The sequence below is a fragment of the Boleophthalmus pectinirostris genome, unplaced genomic scaffold (genome assembly GCF_026225935.1).
Source record: "Boleophthalmus pectinirostris isolate CB_2022bp ecotype Guang Dong unplaced genomic scaffold, ASM2622593v1 HiC_scaffold_13, whole genome shotgun sequence".
Classification (NCBI taxonomy): domain Eukaryota; kingdom Metazoa; phylum Chordata; class Actinopteri; order Gobiiformes; family Gobiidae; genus Boleophthalmus; species Boleophthalmus pectinirostris.
In genome coordinates this window covers 32535736-32551022 of record NW_026571036.1, presented here as the reverse complement: position 1 = coordinate 32551022, position 15287 = coordinate 32535736, and the positions used below count along the sequence as shown (strand labels likewise).

The 15287-nt window shown below is 39.2% G+C and overlaps 2 protein-coding genes across 4 annotated transcripts in view; one reads left to right on the top strand and one right to left on the bottom strand.

Moving 5' to 3' along the window:
- ino80 (INO80 complex ATPase subunit) overlaps nt 1-10270 on the top strand; it is a 61395-nt gene extending 51125 nt beyond the window's left edge. For all 3 annotated transcript variants that reach the window (XM_055149361.1, XM_055149363.1, XM_055149362.1), the window contains exons 31-37: nt 635-793; nt 1258-1360; nt 1457-1545; nt 1970-2137; nt 2528-2687; nt 5198-5413; nt 6194-10270. In XM_055149361.1, the coding sequence (XP_055005336.1) occupies nt 635-793; nt 1258-1360; nt 1457-1545; nt 1970-2137; nt 2528-2687; nt 5198-5413; nt 6194-6453 (1155 nt within the window). In that variant the 3' untranslated portion in view covers nt 6454-10270. The remainder of the gene's footprint in view (nt 1-634; nt 794-1257; nt 1361-1456; nt 1546-1969; nt 2138-2527; nt 2688-5197; nt 5414-6193) is intronic.
- Nucleotides 10271-11425: 1155 nt separating this feature from the next.
- Nucleotides 11426-13529, bottom strand: chac1 (ChaC, cation transport regulator homolog 1 (E. coli)). Its single transcript, XM_020919118.2, has 3 exons — nt 12882-13529; nt 12716-12751; nt 11426-12274 (listed from the first exon to the last, which is right to left on the bottom strand). Exons 1-3 carry the CDS (start codon nt 13050-13052, stop codon nt 11891-11893), a joined length of 591 nt encoding a protein of 196 aa, XP_020774777.1. The 5' UTR covers nt 13053-13529; the 3' UTR covers nt 11426-11890.
- Between the last annotated feature and the right edge of the window lie 1758 nt (nt 13530-15287).

Here is a 15287-nt window from a genome sequence, read left to right as displayed (position 1 = left end):
ATAGCTTACATGTATTAAATTCACAGTGGTTTTATAGCTCAAAAATAAAACAGAATACCTGTTTTTCTTGGTATCTTTATTCAGGTACTCTCCACAGATCTGACCTAAGTTTTTGCTTTGATATTTTTTCTTTTCTAAATCAAATAAAGATGGCTTTTATTTGTAATTACAAAGCATTTTAAAATTAACACAGACACATAACTATAATCAAATTTCTGTAAAATGTAGGGTATTTCATTCTATTACTATGCTATCAAAATTGTAATTCCCATGTGGTCTTATATCTGTGTAATCCCTTAGTTGTCCAGGTAGGTTCCATAGTGGTCAATGGGTGTGTACTAGTCTATGTGCCCTTATCATTGTTCTGATCTGTTCTGAGCTCAAGATCATTCTAAAGCTATTCAGGAAAGGTTCACTTCTGTCCTGTGAGTGTAACTTTTTTAGCATCAGTGTCTCCACAAATGAGTATCTAGTTTCGATACCAGTTTGATTAGTATCTGATTTTGGGCATACTATCACAATGCTCTAAAAAATATAATTAAAAACATCCAGGGGGCATGATTAAAACAGCTTGCCCAGGTCTTGCCTGTGGGTTACACTGATGATTGTTCTAAACTGTTTTGTATGATTTCAGGTGATTTTCTACGACAGCGACTGGAACCCTACAGTGGACCAGCAGGCAATGGACCGCGCTCACAGACTGGGGCAGACCAAACAGGTGACTGTGTACAGACTCATCTGTCAGGGCACGATCGAGGAGAGGATCCTACAGCGCGCCAAGGAGAAGAGTGAGGTGAGCACTTTAAACATGTCGACTAAAGCTCTATTATGTAATATTTCACCTGACAAGGAGAAGAGTAAGGTGAGGAACATTTAACCACAGTATAGATTTATCACGAGGGAGACAAGCAGGTTTCAGCACTACACTACATTACAATTCAGATCTATGGAGAGTCACCCCTATTCACAGAAGGAATTATTGTATTTTTGAGCAGTACAAACACCAGTAATGAATAAATGCTAGATATGTTTAATGTCATACCATGGAACATTCCAGGCTAGTCGTTTTGCTGATTAATCGATCAGTGGTGTCTTGGTTGATCAAAATTTGTCTTAGTTGACAAATTATTTTATTTAGATTATAAGGTAGTGAGTTTAGCTGAAGAGTTAGGAGTGGACTGAAGTGTTATTCTTCATTTCTGTGTTATTCATAAATGAACCAAACAGTCATTTCTATTAATACTTGTGTTTGCTCAGATCCAAAGAGTGGTGATCTCTGGAGGGAACTTCAAACCAGACACTCTCAAACCTAAAGAGGTGGTGAGCCTGCTCCTGGACGATGATGAACTGGAGAAGAAATGTGAGATATATATTTTTTTAAATGACTTAAATTAATATAATGCTTTTTATTTGCATGAGACATCAGTTAAATAATGTTGACTGTTTTGTTTTGTAGTGCGTCAGAGGCAGGAGGAGAAGAGGCTGCAGGAAGAGAGCAGCAAAGTGAAAGAGCGAAAGAGAAAGAGAGAGAAATACGCAGAGAAGGTACAAACTCACAAGCAATAAAATGTACACAAGTGAAATGTTATAGACGCTAACTGATTTGTGTAAAACTATATTTTATGTTTACAATAGTTTACAAAAGAATCTGTCATACGCACTTTAAGGCACCATGAGCTGAAGCTGGCCCTCGGACCTTAGAGCTCATGCAGGGCTGTACATTTTAATGAGATCTGAGATGTATTGCGTGGTCAGTCCATTCACAGCTTTAAAAACAAACAATGAAATCTTAAAATCAATTCTAAAATGAACAGGAACACAGCGCCAAGAGGCAAGAATTTCAGTTATGTGCTCATGTTTTTTATTTAAAGCAGCAGCACTCTGGACAAACTGCACACGATCACTAGAAAAATACACGCACACACCAATCCTACATTTTTTAATCCATTCTGTTTTTCCTCTCCCCCAGAAGAAGAATGAAGAAATAGAGACGAAGAAGAAGAGGGAGGTGAACGTGGTGATCTCTCACTCTGCCCCCTCTGCCCCTTCAGCTGATAACTCCAACATGTCAGCCGACGGAGAAGACTCTTTCCTCAGTGTGGACATGGACTCGGCCATGCCCAGCCCCTTCAGCGAGGTGAGATACAGCAGGACAATGGGCTTTCAACATGGAGAGACTCAGGGAGCATTTGTGTTACAGTATAATACATGATTTGTAATTATGAATTATACATAGATATGAGTAAAGAGGAAATAAGCGTAAATATTGACCAACAGATATATCGGTCTAGCTCTAATTGTGTATATCATTTTTCCTCTCTCTTCCTCTCTTCTTCTCTCTCCTCTCCTCCTCTCTATCTCTCCTCTGCTCTCCCCTCATCTCTTTCTTCCTCTCTCCTCCTCTCTCTCTCTTCTCTCTCTCATCTCTCTTTCCCTCTCCCTCTCCTCTCCTCTCTCCTCCTGTCTCCCCCTCTTATCTCTCTCTTTCTCCACCTCTCTCACTCCTTCCCTCTCTCCCCTATCTCAGATCTCCCTGAGCAGTGAGCTGCAGCCCGGCTCTCTCCCTCCTGACCCTGATCAGGATGAGAGCAGCAGTGACATGTTGGTGATCGTGGATGAGGCTCCGCCCACAAGAGCCACCAACTCCCCCGCCTCTGTGTGCGGCTCTGCGTCTGACAACTTCAACGGTGAGAGGACAGGAAGATAGTTTACAGCAGTGTTCTTTAGTTAATTTAGTTTTTTTTTTGTTTTTTTGTTTTGTTTTTTCATTTTTGTCCCCAAATGATAAACATAAAGGCAGAAATTTGTGACACAAACTAGGCCATTACAGGCTGTCTTACTCTTAATTATAAAACATTTTATCCTCTTGTAAGGGCCTTGAGAGTCACCATATGACACTTTGGGGTATGAGCTGATTGGCTGTTGAACTGTGTTTAAATACTTTTGTTCAAGCTTTAAAAGTGCATTATTTTCACTTTTCTAGTGTTGATGGAGATAACTATTACTTTATCTGAAATGCTCAACATGATATGCCATACTTGTCTATATCCATGGAGACAAACAAGCCACTTAAGCAGGCCAAGTTACAGGTCAGATCTATGGAGAAGCCACTCCCAGTGTAAATGCATGTTTTGTAAGGTATTAATATTGAGCAATACAATGCCTGGAATTGAATAAATGGATGGAAGATTCTGCTGTTTAATGCCATACTGTGGGACTTAACAGGCAAAGCAATTACCATAGAGTCAAGCGGATGAGAGAAAAGTTACATAATGTACCTTTAGCTAATACAATTCAGCTTCCAGAGGCGAGACTAATCCTTTAACTGTTGAAAGGTTTAAAGTGTAGATGGATAAATATTGGTTCTGACACTGGTTTCCTCTGAGCTCCACCCGTTCCTCTGCTCTTGTACTTGTTTGACAGTTTCATAATTGAATATAGAAAAACACTGGTACATAAAATCTGCACAGCTGCGCTTTACAGTTTGGTCTAGTGTAACACGTGCCAACTCAAACTTAACCTGTGTGACAGTGAGATAGGGCTGTTGTGTTTGCTTCAGTCGGGTCATTCAGGGCATTCAGGTCAGGGACATTGTTATGATCCTGTGGCTATCAGTGCACTGTGTTATCATGGGCTGGGGTCCATACACTGCCCAAAAAAAAGTAAAAAAAAAAATTTTAATATGATTTAAAACTAAAAATTGTAATATTAATTTATTTTCTTATTTATTTTCCTGGGATTCAGAATACACATTATTATACAATGATGTGAGTCTGGTCTCTGCTGAATCCCCATTTTCAAATTGGGATTTTGTGATTGACAGGTGCATGAGCCAATCACAGACATGCATGGTCTGTTCATATTAAAACAAATATGGCTGCTTATGAGGAAAAAAGAAAAAAAAAAAAAAACATCACAAGGGTCTGAATAACTGCAACATCAATGAGCGAAGCACTAAACTGTTAATCTGAGAGGAGAGAAATGTCATCAAACAAATCTGAGTGGGTTGATTGGTTTTGGTATGAGGCGTCACAGAAGGAGTATAAAAAATATAGAGCTATTGCTCTGGATTTGCAAGATAACTTATTTATTAGTGTTTCAGTAATTACCTTCAGAGTGCTGTTACTACACAATACATGTGCATCCCACTAATTAAACTACAGCACATCACGTTTGTCAAGTGGCTGTATACAGTTTTGTGTCTTGTCTTTGTATATTTATGGAGAATTGTAATGTGGGACTGTAGGTGACATGGGCTTGTGGAATGACCATTGCACAGAATCTTACAGATAACTGTAAGGAGGGTCCAAATAGGGCCCAGGAGAGATCACTAGATTACTCAAACATGCATGGATGACGTCTAAAACCTCTTCAGGCAGGTTTTTGGTGAAGGATTGTTATAACATGATTGAAAGCTTTTTTTTTTGCTTAAAGCTCCACCCTAATCTCTAGTCACCAGTTCACGGCCTAGTCCTCTGATTATAGTTTGTATTATATTATTTAAACACATAACTTGTCGCGTTGCTCAGCAGAGAGCCAAGCCAAACTCCAAATCACTCTCATATATTCTGTACAGTTTGCAGAATTCCAGTTTGTGCTGGGTAATTTTCCTAATCCTCCTTTTCCTCCAGTCTCCTCTCTGGCCTCCTACTTTGGTTTTCAGCACATATTTTAAACAGTTTCTATCTCGTCACTAACGCCCAAACACACATGAAAAACCTTAAATCCCGGTTCGGATCTGACCCAGCGGCCTCTTTCCGGTTTATCATCTCGTCTTTCAAAACATGTCATTAAAACCTCATCGGTCTCCACACAAATTATACACTTAAAGTCAGTTATTCTCGAACTTTTCCCACCAAGTGTACAATTGCTGACTAAACCAGGTCAAAACCAGGACTAAACCAGGGCTAAATCAGGTCTAAACCAGGACTAAACCAGGACTAAAGCAAGGCTACACTAAGTCTAAACCAGGACTAAAATTGATCCAAATCAGGTCTAAACCAGGACTAAACCAGATATAGAAAGAATCCATAACAGGACTGAATCCAGAACTAGGCTAACTAGGCTAAACCAGGTTGGTTGCAGTTCAGAAGGGGTTGCAAGTCCATGGCGGGCACAGGAGAAGGATATGTGCACGCGGGTGAGGGCCGTCATTGCTGCTCGCAGCTATAATTAATAATATTCCTCTTTCTCGCAGGAGTTTCCAGCTCAGACACTATCAGCCCGGGCAGAGGCAGGTCCAAAGGCAGTCGAGGGAGGCCCAAAGGCTCTGGGGGCGGGGCTAAAGTCGGGGTCAAAGGTCGTGGCAGGAAGTCAACGGCGGGCAGTGCGGCAGCGATGGCAGGAGCAATGGCAGGTGCAGCTGCGGCCTCAGCTGCTGCTTATGCAGCCTACGGGTACAGTGTGTCTAAAGGTGAGAAACATCCTATTGCCTGTCATTGGTGAACTAAAAAAATTAATTAAGGGTAACCCAGCTTTAAAGGTCCTGTATTATGTAAAATAGACTCTTGTGAGCTTTAAGCCATGTTATAATGTATCATTTACACATACAGTAATCCTTTATTATTAGTCTGTCTACATCACCAAAGGCCAAAATGCTCTGTTACACCTTGTGATGTCATGAAGTGGTAATTTTAAAGTTAATAGCTACCTTTTACCTTTAGTTCCATGTAGAGAGGCAATGCCCAGGGCTTAAATGAAGCTATATGGCATTTAAAGACACAGTGGAACTTCTCGTAATACCACATGGCATCACAAGGTGGAACAGAGTGTTTTCTGAGGGAGAACTCAGCCTAAATATTCAGGGTTTGTGTTTTAAACACGTGTGAATAAAACAAAACACAACTCCTTGTATGTTTGTCACAAGGAAACAACATTATAACTTAGATCAGTAAATTGAGTATTATGGGCCCTTTTAATGATAGATTAAATATTGTTATTTCAGAGACTTGTTTAACAGCACAAATCAGCTCACCTGTTGTAGTTCCAACTAAGTCAGTTCTTGTGTTAAAACAAGGCTCACATTAAAGTGTAACTTGAATAACAGAGCTTCAGACAGACTTGTGCTTATAGTTAGTATCACACCCTCAGGGAATGTTGATGATGTCAGCTGCAAAATATAAGTAAAAATACAGGTACTAGAAGAATTCCATAGTTTTATCCTGTGGATTTGAACCTCTTCTCCTCTGTGTAGGTGGTCTCTCTGGCTCCAGTCCTCTGCAGCCGGCTCTGGGTCGCTCTGGGACCTCTCCTGCTTTTAAACCCAGCCGCAGCTCCTCTCCTCAGGCTAAAGGGGGCAGCAGCTCCACCCCGAGCCCCCACAAGCACCAGATGCCCTCCCACTACCCCCACCAACCCCACCCTCACCTCCCCAACCACCCCCATCTCCACACAGGGGCCCAGACCGGAGCCGTGCGCAAAGCTAAAGGTCCACCCACTCCTAGCACGCGATAACAGATACTCAAAATGCACTAAAGGCTAAGTTAAAGAGATTTACCATTTTAAAGAGCCTACTGGGTGTTTTCAAATTCTAGAATAAGAAAATATATGTCAGATGCCCTCCCATCTTCCTATATATATATATATATACATCCCTGTGTTAAATGCCCTCCCATTCTCCTGTATCTCTAGGTCTATATTATTTGTATTACTGATGAGGTATTTATCCAACCACACCGCAACATCTGCAGATTAACTAGAGACATGTGACCTGCCCCCATCTCTGTACACAGATACAGGAGGATGGGAGGGCATCTGACACACATGAATACAAGCACGACATTATCTTATTCTAGACCTTGAACACAACCTATCTCCACTGTGAAAGCCAAACTACAGGAGATAGTATTTGAAGTAACTTGTGTACCTTGTAGGATCTGTCTTTTAAAGATACAGTTCTTACAAAATTCCCAAATTTCTCTTTATAATTTATTTGTCCTAATTTTGAGACAGAAAAATAAAAATTGCCTTTAAGTATTTTGTTTTTGAAATTTTGACAGGAAGCTCGTTTAGAGTTGGTAACAACATGTGAAGCTAGACCAGCTACACTGTACAAAAAAATAGCAGATTTAAAATGTATTTAATTTGTGAATTGATTTGAGTAATTTTGACAAGTTTAGATGTATTTATAATCAGTAAAGACATTAATAGATATAATATCATTTGGACAGATATTTAAAGGTGCACTGTGTAACTTTACTGATAGAGAGTCTTGTATGGAGATGTTATTACTTTGGGCTGGAATGTTCTCCTGCAGTATGGCAATAAACATTCATCTCCATGGAGACATCACCAGACATAACAGTCAAGTTACAGGTCAGATCTGTGAAGGGGTGACCACGGTAACAGTAGGAATGCAGGTTTTTTATGTTTTCTATTTTCATTTAAAAGCTCCATAATTAAATAAATGCTGGATAGATGTTTAATGCTATACTGTGTAACATTCCAGACAAAGCAGTAACCATGAAGATAAGCAAGTGACTAACCAGAAAAGTTACAGAGTGCACCTTTAACAAGTTTCTCTCATAGTTTAATGCTATTGAAGTCACATAACCTATTTTGAGTTTGGAACAGAACATTTTGGTTTATTGGCGCACTATGTAACTTTTCTAGTGGAGGGTACGCCACCTGATTGTCTCCATGGAGATGTTATCGCTTTGCTTGGAATGTTCCTTAACTTCCTTAAACTATCTCCAAGGAGACAAGCAGGTGATGTGTTCAGACCAAGTTACAGGTCAGATCTGTGGAGAAGCGACCCCACTCACAGTAAGAATACATGTGTTTGAATGGATTTTTTAGCCATAACAAATCCTGTAATCGAATAAATGCAAGATGGATATGTTTAATGCCATACTGTGGAACATTCCAGCCAAAGCAATAACATGGAGACAAGGACAACGCAGACCCCCCACCAGAAAAATTTTATAGTACAACTTTAAATACGTAGAAATATCACAAAACAATCAGATGATGTTATGTTTAAATACATCAAAAAACTTAAAAAATTAAAATATTCTCAGAGTAATATGGACTCAAGTAATTTAAACTCATATGACTTTTACAGCATAGTTCTTCAAATAAGGGCTTGAATCATTCTAAGCACTGAGCCACGTCTACCTTTCGTAATATACTGAGTGTTAATGGAGTTATTTCATTGTTTTGTAAACCCGCTCAGTCCAAAATTATTCAGCGATTGCCAATGTTTATGTAGGTTTTACTGTAAGTTGTTCTCTGCATTTGACACCTGTTAGAAGCAGCACCCGTGGGACCCATCTCCAGATCTTGAGCTAGTCTTGGTCAGGATGTGCATGTTTCATTTAGACCCTTTTAAAAGTTTCCAAAATTCCAAATTCCTGAATGGAGGGGAAAGTGAAGTGGAAGATGGTGTGATTTCAATAGTAAAATCTGAATCCGCCTCAGAATAATCCAAGATGGTTTTGCAATGATAAAAGCTCATGCGATTTCAAAGCCTATTTTCAAATATATTTTACTTTATTTGTAGATTTAATAAGTGATTAGTGAACAAACTTGGCATTTACCTTCATTTTGTTTTTTATACTTACAGAAATGTGAACCCCATGATGGTTTTTCATTTTATCTACAAGTTTTTTACATAAACTGCAGATGCTCTTTCAATTCAATTTGGAGGCCATTTTCTTTTAATATAGAAGCAAACTAACTATCCAATAATTTAAAAAAAAAAAACATTAGCAGTTAGATTTGCTATCAGTTAAAGGTGCACTTTGTAACTTTACTGGGGGAGGGTCTGCCACCTGTTTGACTCCATTGAGATGTTGCATTCTCACTGTGAGCAGAGTCGCCTCTCCGCAGATCTGACCTGTAGGGTCACCTGCTTGTCTTTATGGAAGTAGACAATGCCATTTAATGCCTTTTTGTGGAACATTCCAGGCAAAGCAATGACTGAAAATAACCAGAAAAGTTACATAGTGCATTTTTAATCAGTGACAGTGTATTTAAGTCTACTTCACTTTGTCTCTAGTCTCCTCCATTCTGAAATTTTGAACTTTCTGATAATATCACTACAAAAAGTAATATCTAAGTAAATTCAAATTACTCAAATTAAGAAGATTAAACTTGATATTAGTAGATTTCACTTCAAGTAAAATTATTTACTAATGGAAGAAGTATTTTTTTGTTTTACGATTTAGATTCTTATTTTAAGTACCGTCGGATGTTGTTGTTGTTTTTTTAATCTTCAGTGTAACTAGGTGCATTTTCCTATTTCAAGTACAAAAAGACATGTTCAGTTGATAGATAATTTTGCTTTACTATGAAATGTACTTAAATCAATATAACATGTTCCTAATTCAAGTCTTTTTAAAGGTGCAAAGCTTAACTTTTCTGATGCAATGCTATCTGCTCATCTCCATGGAGATGCTATTGGACACACCTTGGAAACACAGATTGGAAACTATCTGTATCCATAGATTCAAGCTACTGTGCCAAGTTACAGGTCAGATCTGTGGAGAAGCGACTCTGCTTTCAGTAAGAATTAATGTTTTTCAAGACAGAAGTCCCCGTGTAATTGAATAAATGCAAATTATATAAGTTTAATGCAATACTGAGGAACATTTCAGGCAAAGCAATTACTTCTCCATGGTAGCGAACCCTCCCCTCAAAAAGTTACACAGTGCACCTTTAACTTAGCAAGATTTTAGTTTTTGTAGTGACAGCATTTAAAGGGTCTATAGTTTTATGGCGTGAGTGCTAAATGTATTTGGCACTGTGCCGCCATAACTTCACCAAACAAGCTTTTTTCTACTAAAGCGCTTATTTTTGTATCGAAATGCCTGAAAAAAATGAATCGAGTCCATTTAAGGTGTAAAACATTTCAATAGGAAGTCTCTATTTTTGCCCAGTGATGTACAAATTCCAACAACAAAAGCCTGACTGGCGATGCTGCTAAATTAATGTAATGATTTAAATCTTGGTTAACTTATTTGTGTTGAATAGAGTATAACTGTGAAATTGTACTAAAAGCCATGTTATTTTTTTGCAGTTCTTGTGGTGAATGTCGTAGATGTTTTAGGGTGAAAAAAAAAACCTACGTTGAGCACTAGTTTTGTGTTGAAATGTGATTATAACTGTACAATGTTGTGTGTACATATACTGTAGTGGTGAGGATGTTGTTTCCTGGTTTGTCCCATATCCAATCATCTATTTTTATAGTTGCCGTGTACATAAGGACGAATGCAGTTGTTGTTTTACTAACACAAGGGGCCAGCCGACATTAAAGAGTGAGAAAACTGTGTGTGGACTTCCTCTGTTCATTCTCTCTTACTAAAATATGTTAAATATGTTTTACTTTTTTGAGAGTATTTTTTTATTTATTTATTTTTTATTTCTGTTTTGATATTGTCCTGGGTTAGTCCTGGTTCCTTTCTGGTTCAGTCCTGCTTTAATCCTGTTTAGCCCTGGTTTAGTACTGATTTAGTCCTGATTCAGCCCAGGTTTAGTACTGCTTCAATCCTGGTTTAGCCCTGGATTAGTCCTGGTTTAGTCCTGCTTAGTTCTGGTTTAGTTCTGCTTAGTTCTGTTTAGTCGTGGTTTAGGCCTAGTTCCTCCCCTAGTTCGTCCCTGGATCAGTATTGGTTTAGTCCCAGTTTTGTCCAGTTTTAGTCCTAGGACTACCCTGGTTAAGCCCTGGTTTAGTCCTACCTTAGTCCTGATTTACAGTTCTGAATCAGTACTGAAATCAGCGCTGCTTCAGTCTTGGTTCGGCCCTGGTTTAGTCCTTGCCCAGTACTGGTTTAGCCCTTCTTCAGTTATTCCTATTTACGTTTTGAATCAGTCCTGGTTCAGTCCTGGTCCAGTCCTCCTTCGCCCCTGTACTGTCCACTGTTGCACACACGTACCCCCTGTGATCCTCTCCAGACTCCTCTTTTTATCAGTCTAATTCTGAGTGTAAAATCACAGACACAAAGTGAACACGTTTTCAGTGAACTTTATCTCAAAAACTGAAAAGATTTTGGAACAGAGCCCAGATGTGACATACGAGCCTGTTTAATGCACTTTGTCCATGCCAATTACCTCCAGTCACAAATGTACACTATCAGAACTCATTTTAGTAGAATATAGTGAATGTTAAGAGAAGACCATAAACTACATAACTACTTTTACCTCAGAGTGCTCTTTGGGTTGGCCAGTATTTAACTTGATATTAGGACAAACTTATCACAACAAATACATAAGTTACATTTCTGGTCATGTTTAGCTCGTTATGTAGGCCACACTTGCATTAAACCAAAACTGTAACCTATAGTGTGTTTACCCCAGGCAATTTGTATGGACCAGTTTTAATTATTTAAAAAGTGTATAATTTGTGTACAAGTTAAAGCAAATGGGTTTCAACTTAAACTGTATGGTTTCTACACATTAAAAGAACATATTCAAAAACAAAGAAAAATAATTTTTCAATTTTTTTTTATTTTTTCACAATGGACAACAGTTGCAGAAACTTAAAATAAAAGCATCATTTGGCAAATAAACTCTGTTCAAATACCACAGTAAAAGTTCAAGTTTGCATGGACGGAATCTGAACTATGCAACAACTTGGTCATGCATTAGACAAACTCCAGGTTACAGTAAGACGATGTTTTGGGCCCAAATCATACAATCAGATTTTTTAAAATTTGAAAATAAAAACATGTGTAAAACCACTAGGCCATGCAGATAAAGCTGTTCTTTAAAATAGTCGTAATTAACAGTGAATAGTAGTTTTAATGCATTTTGTTCAGGGGGTCAATTTGGACAAACCATAATTTTGTTCTCTGGAAAAATAACTTAATACACCTAAACAACAAAATAACAGATGAATGGCTGTGAATGTTAAGCCTCATGTTGCTTTCCTCCTCGTTGCCAATGCCAACAGCTACTGCGCGACTAACAGGAGGGCTACCACACTGAGCGCTGCTGCTTCGATGGCGAACAGATGCCCATCTTCGACGTGCGGGCAGCTTTCCCTCATGAACTCCGCCAGCCGCAGCAGGTACTCCAGGTTGTGCCCGCTTTTGCCCTGGCACACCGCGATCTGTGCCCCGATCTCCTCTGCGCTGGCCGGGCCGAGGTACAGCGGGTTGTCGGAGGTGGCGATGTAGACGAGAGCGGGCACCGCACTGGACTCTTCACCCTCGGGGTAGAAGTCCACCATCTTGGTCAGGTAGCCGCCGCACACAGTCTCGCGCACGTTCAGGTATTTGAGAGACTCTTCTGCCTGAGCGCCAGAGACTTCGAAAGCCACACCCCAAGTGCTCGCCTGGAGGGAACAAGAAAGGCAAATACATGAATATCCAATCTGAATATTACCAGTTTTAATTTCCAGTCGAAATTTTTAGTCTGGAATTTGGGAATATTTAAAGTCTGCATTGTACAATCCTATTCAGTGTTACTGCTTTTGTATTGCAAAGTTATCCAAATGTTTTTGAACATGAGCGATTGTAGAGGAAAATTTGTTGACTGTTGTTTCATCCATCAGACAATATATGTAATAATGCATCTTATTTCTGATTTGTGTAAAACTGTAGTACAACTGTAATAGACATAATTTAGTATCAATTTAAATGCCCCAAAGTCTCATATATATTGACATAAAACTACTACAAAATGCCTGCAAATGTGTAAATAACTTCTGAAAATTACCAGTTACTATATTATAAAGTAATATTTTTTCCAGCTCTAAAATGGGAGTTTCACTTACGTCATCGTCTTCAATGAGCGTCACCACTCTTCCGGGCTGCAGAGAGAGAGAGAGAAATCAGGTCACGCCTTTTGCATAACATTTCTAGTGAAATACTACGTTACAAAAATAAAATACGATTAAATATGAACAATTATTGATCCAAAAACATTAAACTTGAGCTTACCAACTCGTCATTGCCCCGGTGGAAGTTGTCACCGTGCCAGAAGCGCCTCTTGTAGCCCTGGATGTAGCCCACTCTGCTTCTCTTGTACTTGAAATCGGGCTTCCACACCAGAGACCCGTACCCGAAGATCCACAGACTGCTCTTCCCGGATAGGATGTCTTGAGGCTTCATTTTGACTCGGTTAGACTGGACGATGGATCAAAAATGAAAGCTAACGATGCTAATGCTAACGCTAAAGGGCGACTAGCTCAGGCCCGTCTCCTGCTTCTTTCGCCGGTCCAGTCGCGGTGGGAACGACCGGCTCTCGTGGATACCTTGGCGGGTATCGGAGGCCAACAGCTGAGCAGCTGTGGAGGTGGAGGTACGCGGGTGGTTGTGCCGTGCAAGATGCATTGCCATTGCATTACAGGTGCCACATTACGCCTAAAAATCCATACTGACAGCCGGTTAGGCCCGAGGTCACGACGAAAAAACGAAAAATAACGGTTCTAGGCCAGCTGTTCTGCCGGCCCGTGGTGAGGTAAAGGTAAACAAACGAATTGGTCGGTAAATAAACAATAATGTAATCGGTTTTCGCCTGGTTTCTGCTCTTTCTGGGCGCTTTCTCGCCAACCGCTGTCAATGGGGAGCTCTTCGGTAAAATGGAGAAGCGTCCCAATCTGCTTTTATAAGGTCCAGACTGAGAGGCGGGACCAAATTTGAGCTTTAACCAATAGTGTTTGAGAACCAACACTCCACCTTAAACGTAAAACCAATCAGAAGTCCGTGCGCTGAAAAAGGACGCTCTTATCCTCAACCTCCCTACGCTATTGGTTGAATTGTAGCCTGAGGCGTTGAAATATTTCTATATATGATTGGATCATAAACTGTCAATCATAAAAACTCGATGTTTGATTGGTTGACGCAGCTGTCAGTCTCCAGTAGACTCGCCCATTTGCGGCTGATGCAATTCCTGCCCTGGTTTCAGACTGAGCCAAGGCCGCTGGTAACATACCAAGACATTGCATCAGATTGAGAAAGCTACCAAATAAGGCGTTCTGATGATAAATAAATACATGTTTTAATTAAGGTGACGTCAATACAGTTATTCAAATCATACATTTGGTATACAAATTAATGTTGGTACAAAATGAAACACCCATTTTGACAGTAAGAATAACCACAATAGAAGGCCTGCTCTATGAGAAAGCCGAAGGGTTTTTAATTATTTTCAAAGTAATAACGATAGACGCACATCAAAAAGTCAATTATGAATAGTGTTGCTTTAAACTGCTAAAAAAGGTCAACAGCTAGTAGCCTCGGTCTTAAGGTTATAAACGTACTCCCCTAGAGTTAAATTTGTATATTATATAATAAGATACTCAAATGACAAAGGATTAATTTACTTGTTGCTAAATTATCTGCATGCTAAGCAATAGAGCATTAGTTATTTACGTCTTATTCCTTATGCATTGCCGGATAAGGTTGCTTGAAACTAGTAAGAAACAATAAATTAAGCAAGTCATATAGGCTGTACACTTTGGGCAAAGATACTCAAATCCAGATAGTAAAACAATGCCATTTTATTTTTAAACTGCATGGTTTTCATGTTTTTCAAATTATAGCTTGGTTTGGTGGGATGTTACCTGTGGTAAATATTTATCATAGTTTTACGTCAGTTTAGTGGCACTTTGTGGAAAAAACTTGAAAAGAAAAATACAAAAATGCAGGAAGTAGCACTGAGTTCTAAAACAGATGATCTCTACCTATGTCACGGAAAATTCCAGCAGGGACAGTTTACGCACAAGGAAGGCATTTTTTACTGACAGTTTAAACCTTCATTTAATACGCTGCAGGTTGCATGTTGTATTTATGGGGGTTAATTTTATAATTGAGCAACTGCAGTGCTCTCAATCGAAAATGTTAATAAAAATCAAACCTGTGAAGTAAAAGTGAAATTTTGGCTTCCTAACGAGAAACTCTATATGTGCACAATTATGGGGCAACTATTAATGTGCAGAATTATTACACAACTAAATGAAAAATTTACATTTTATTTTTATATTATTTTTATTTTCATCTGTCAGAATAATAAACAACTCAAAATTACCAATATAGCCACTCTTCTTCTCAATAATCTCAGTAATAATGTAATAATGTAATCATAAGCCTTCCATTCATGGAGTCTGTCAGTTTCTTGATCTGTGACAATAAACGTTTTGTGCAGCAGCAACCACAGCCTCCCAGACAGTGGTCAGAGGTGTACTGTTTTCCTTCACTCTAAATCTTCCATTTATGACGGGCCCACAAGTTCTCAATAGAAGTTTATGTCGGGTGAGGAAGGGCGCCATGTAATTATTTTTTCATCTTTAATGCCTTTAGTGGTCAGCCGTGCAGTGGAGTACTTTGCAGCATTGTCCTGCATAA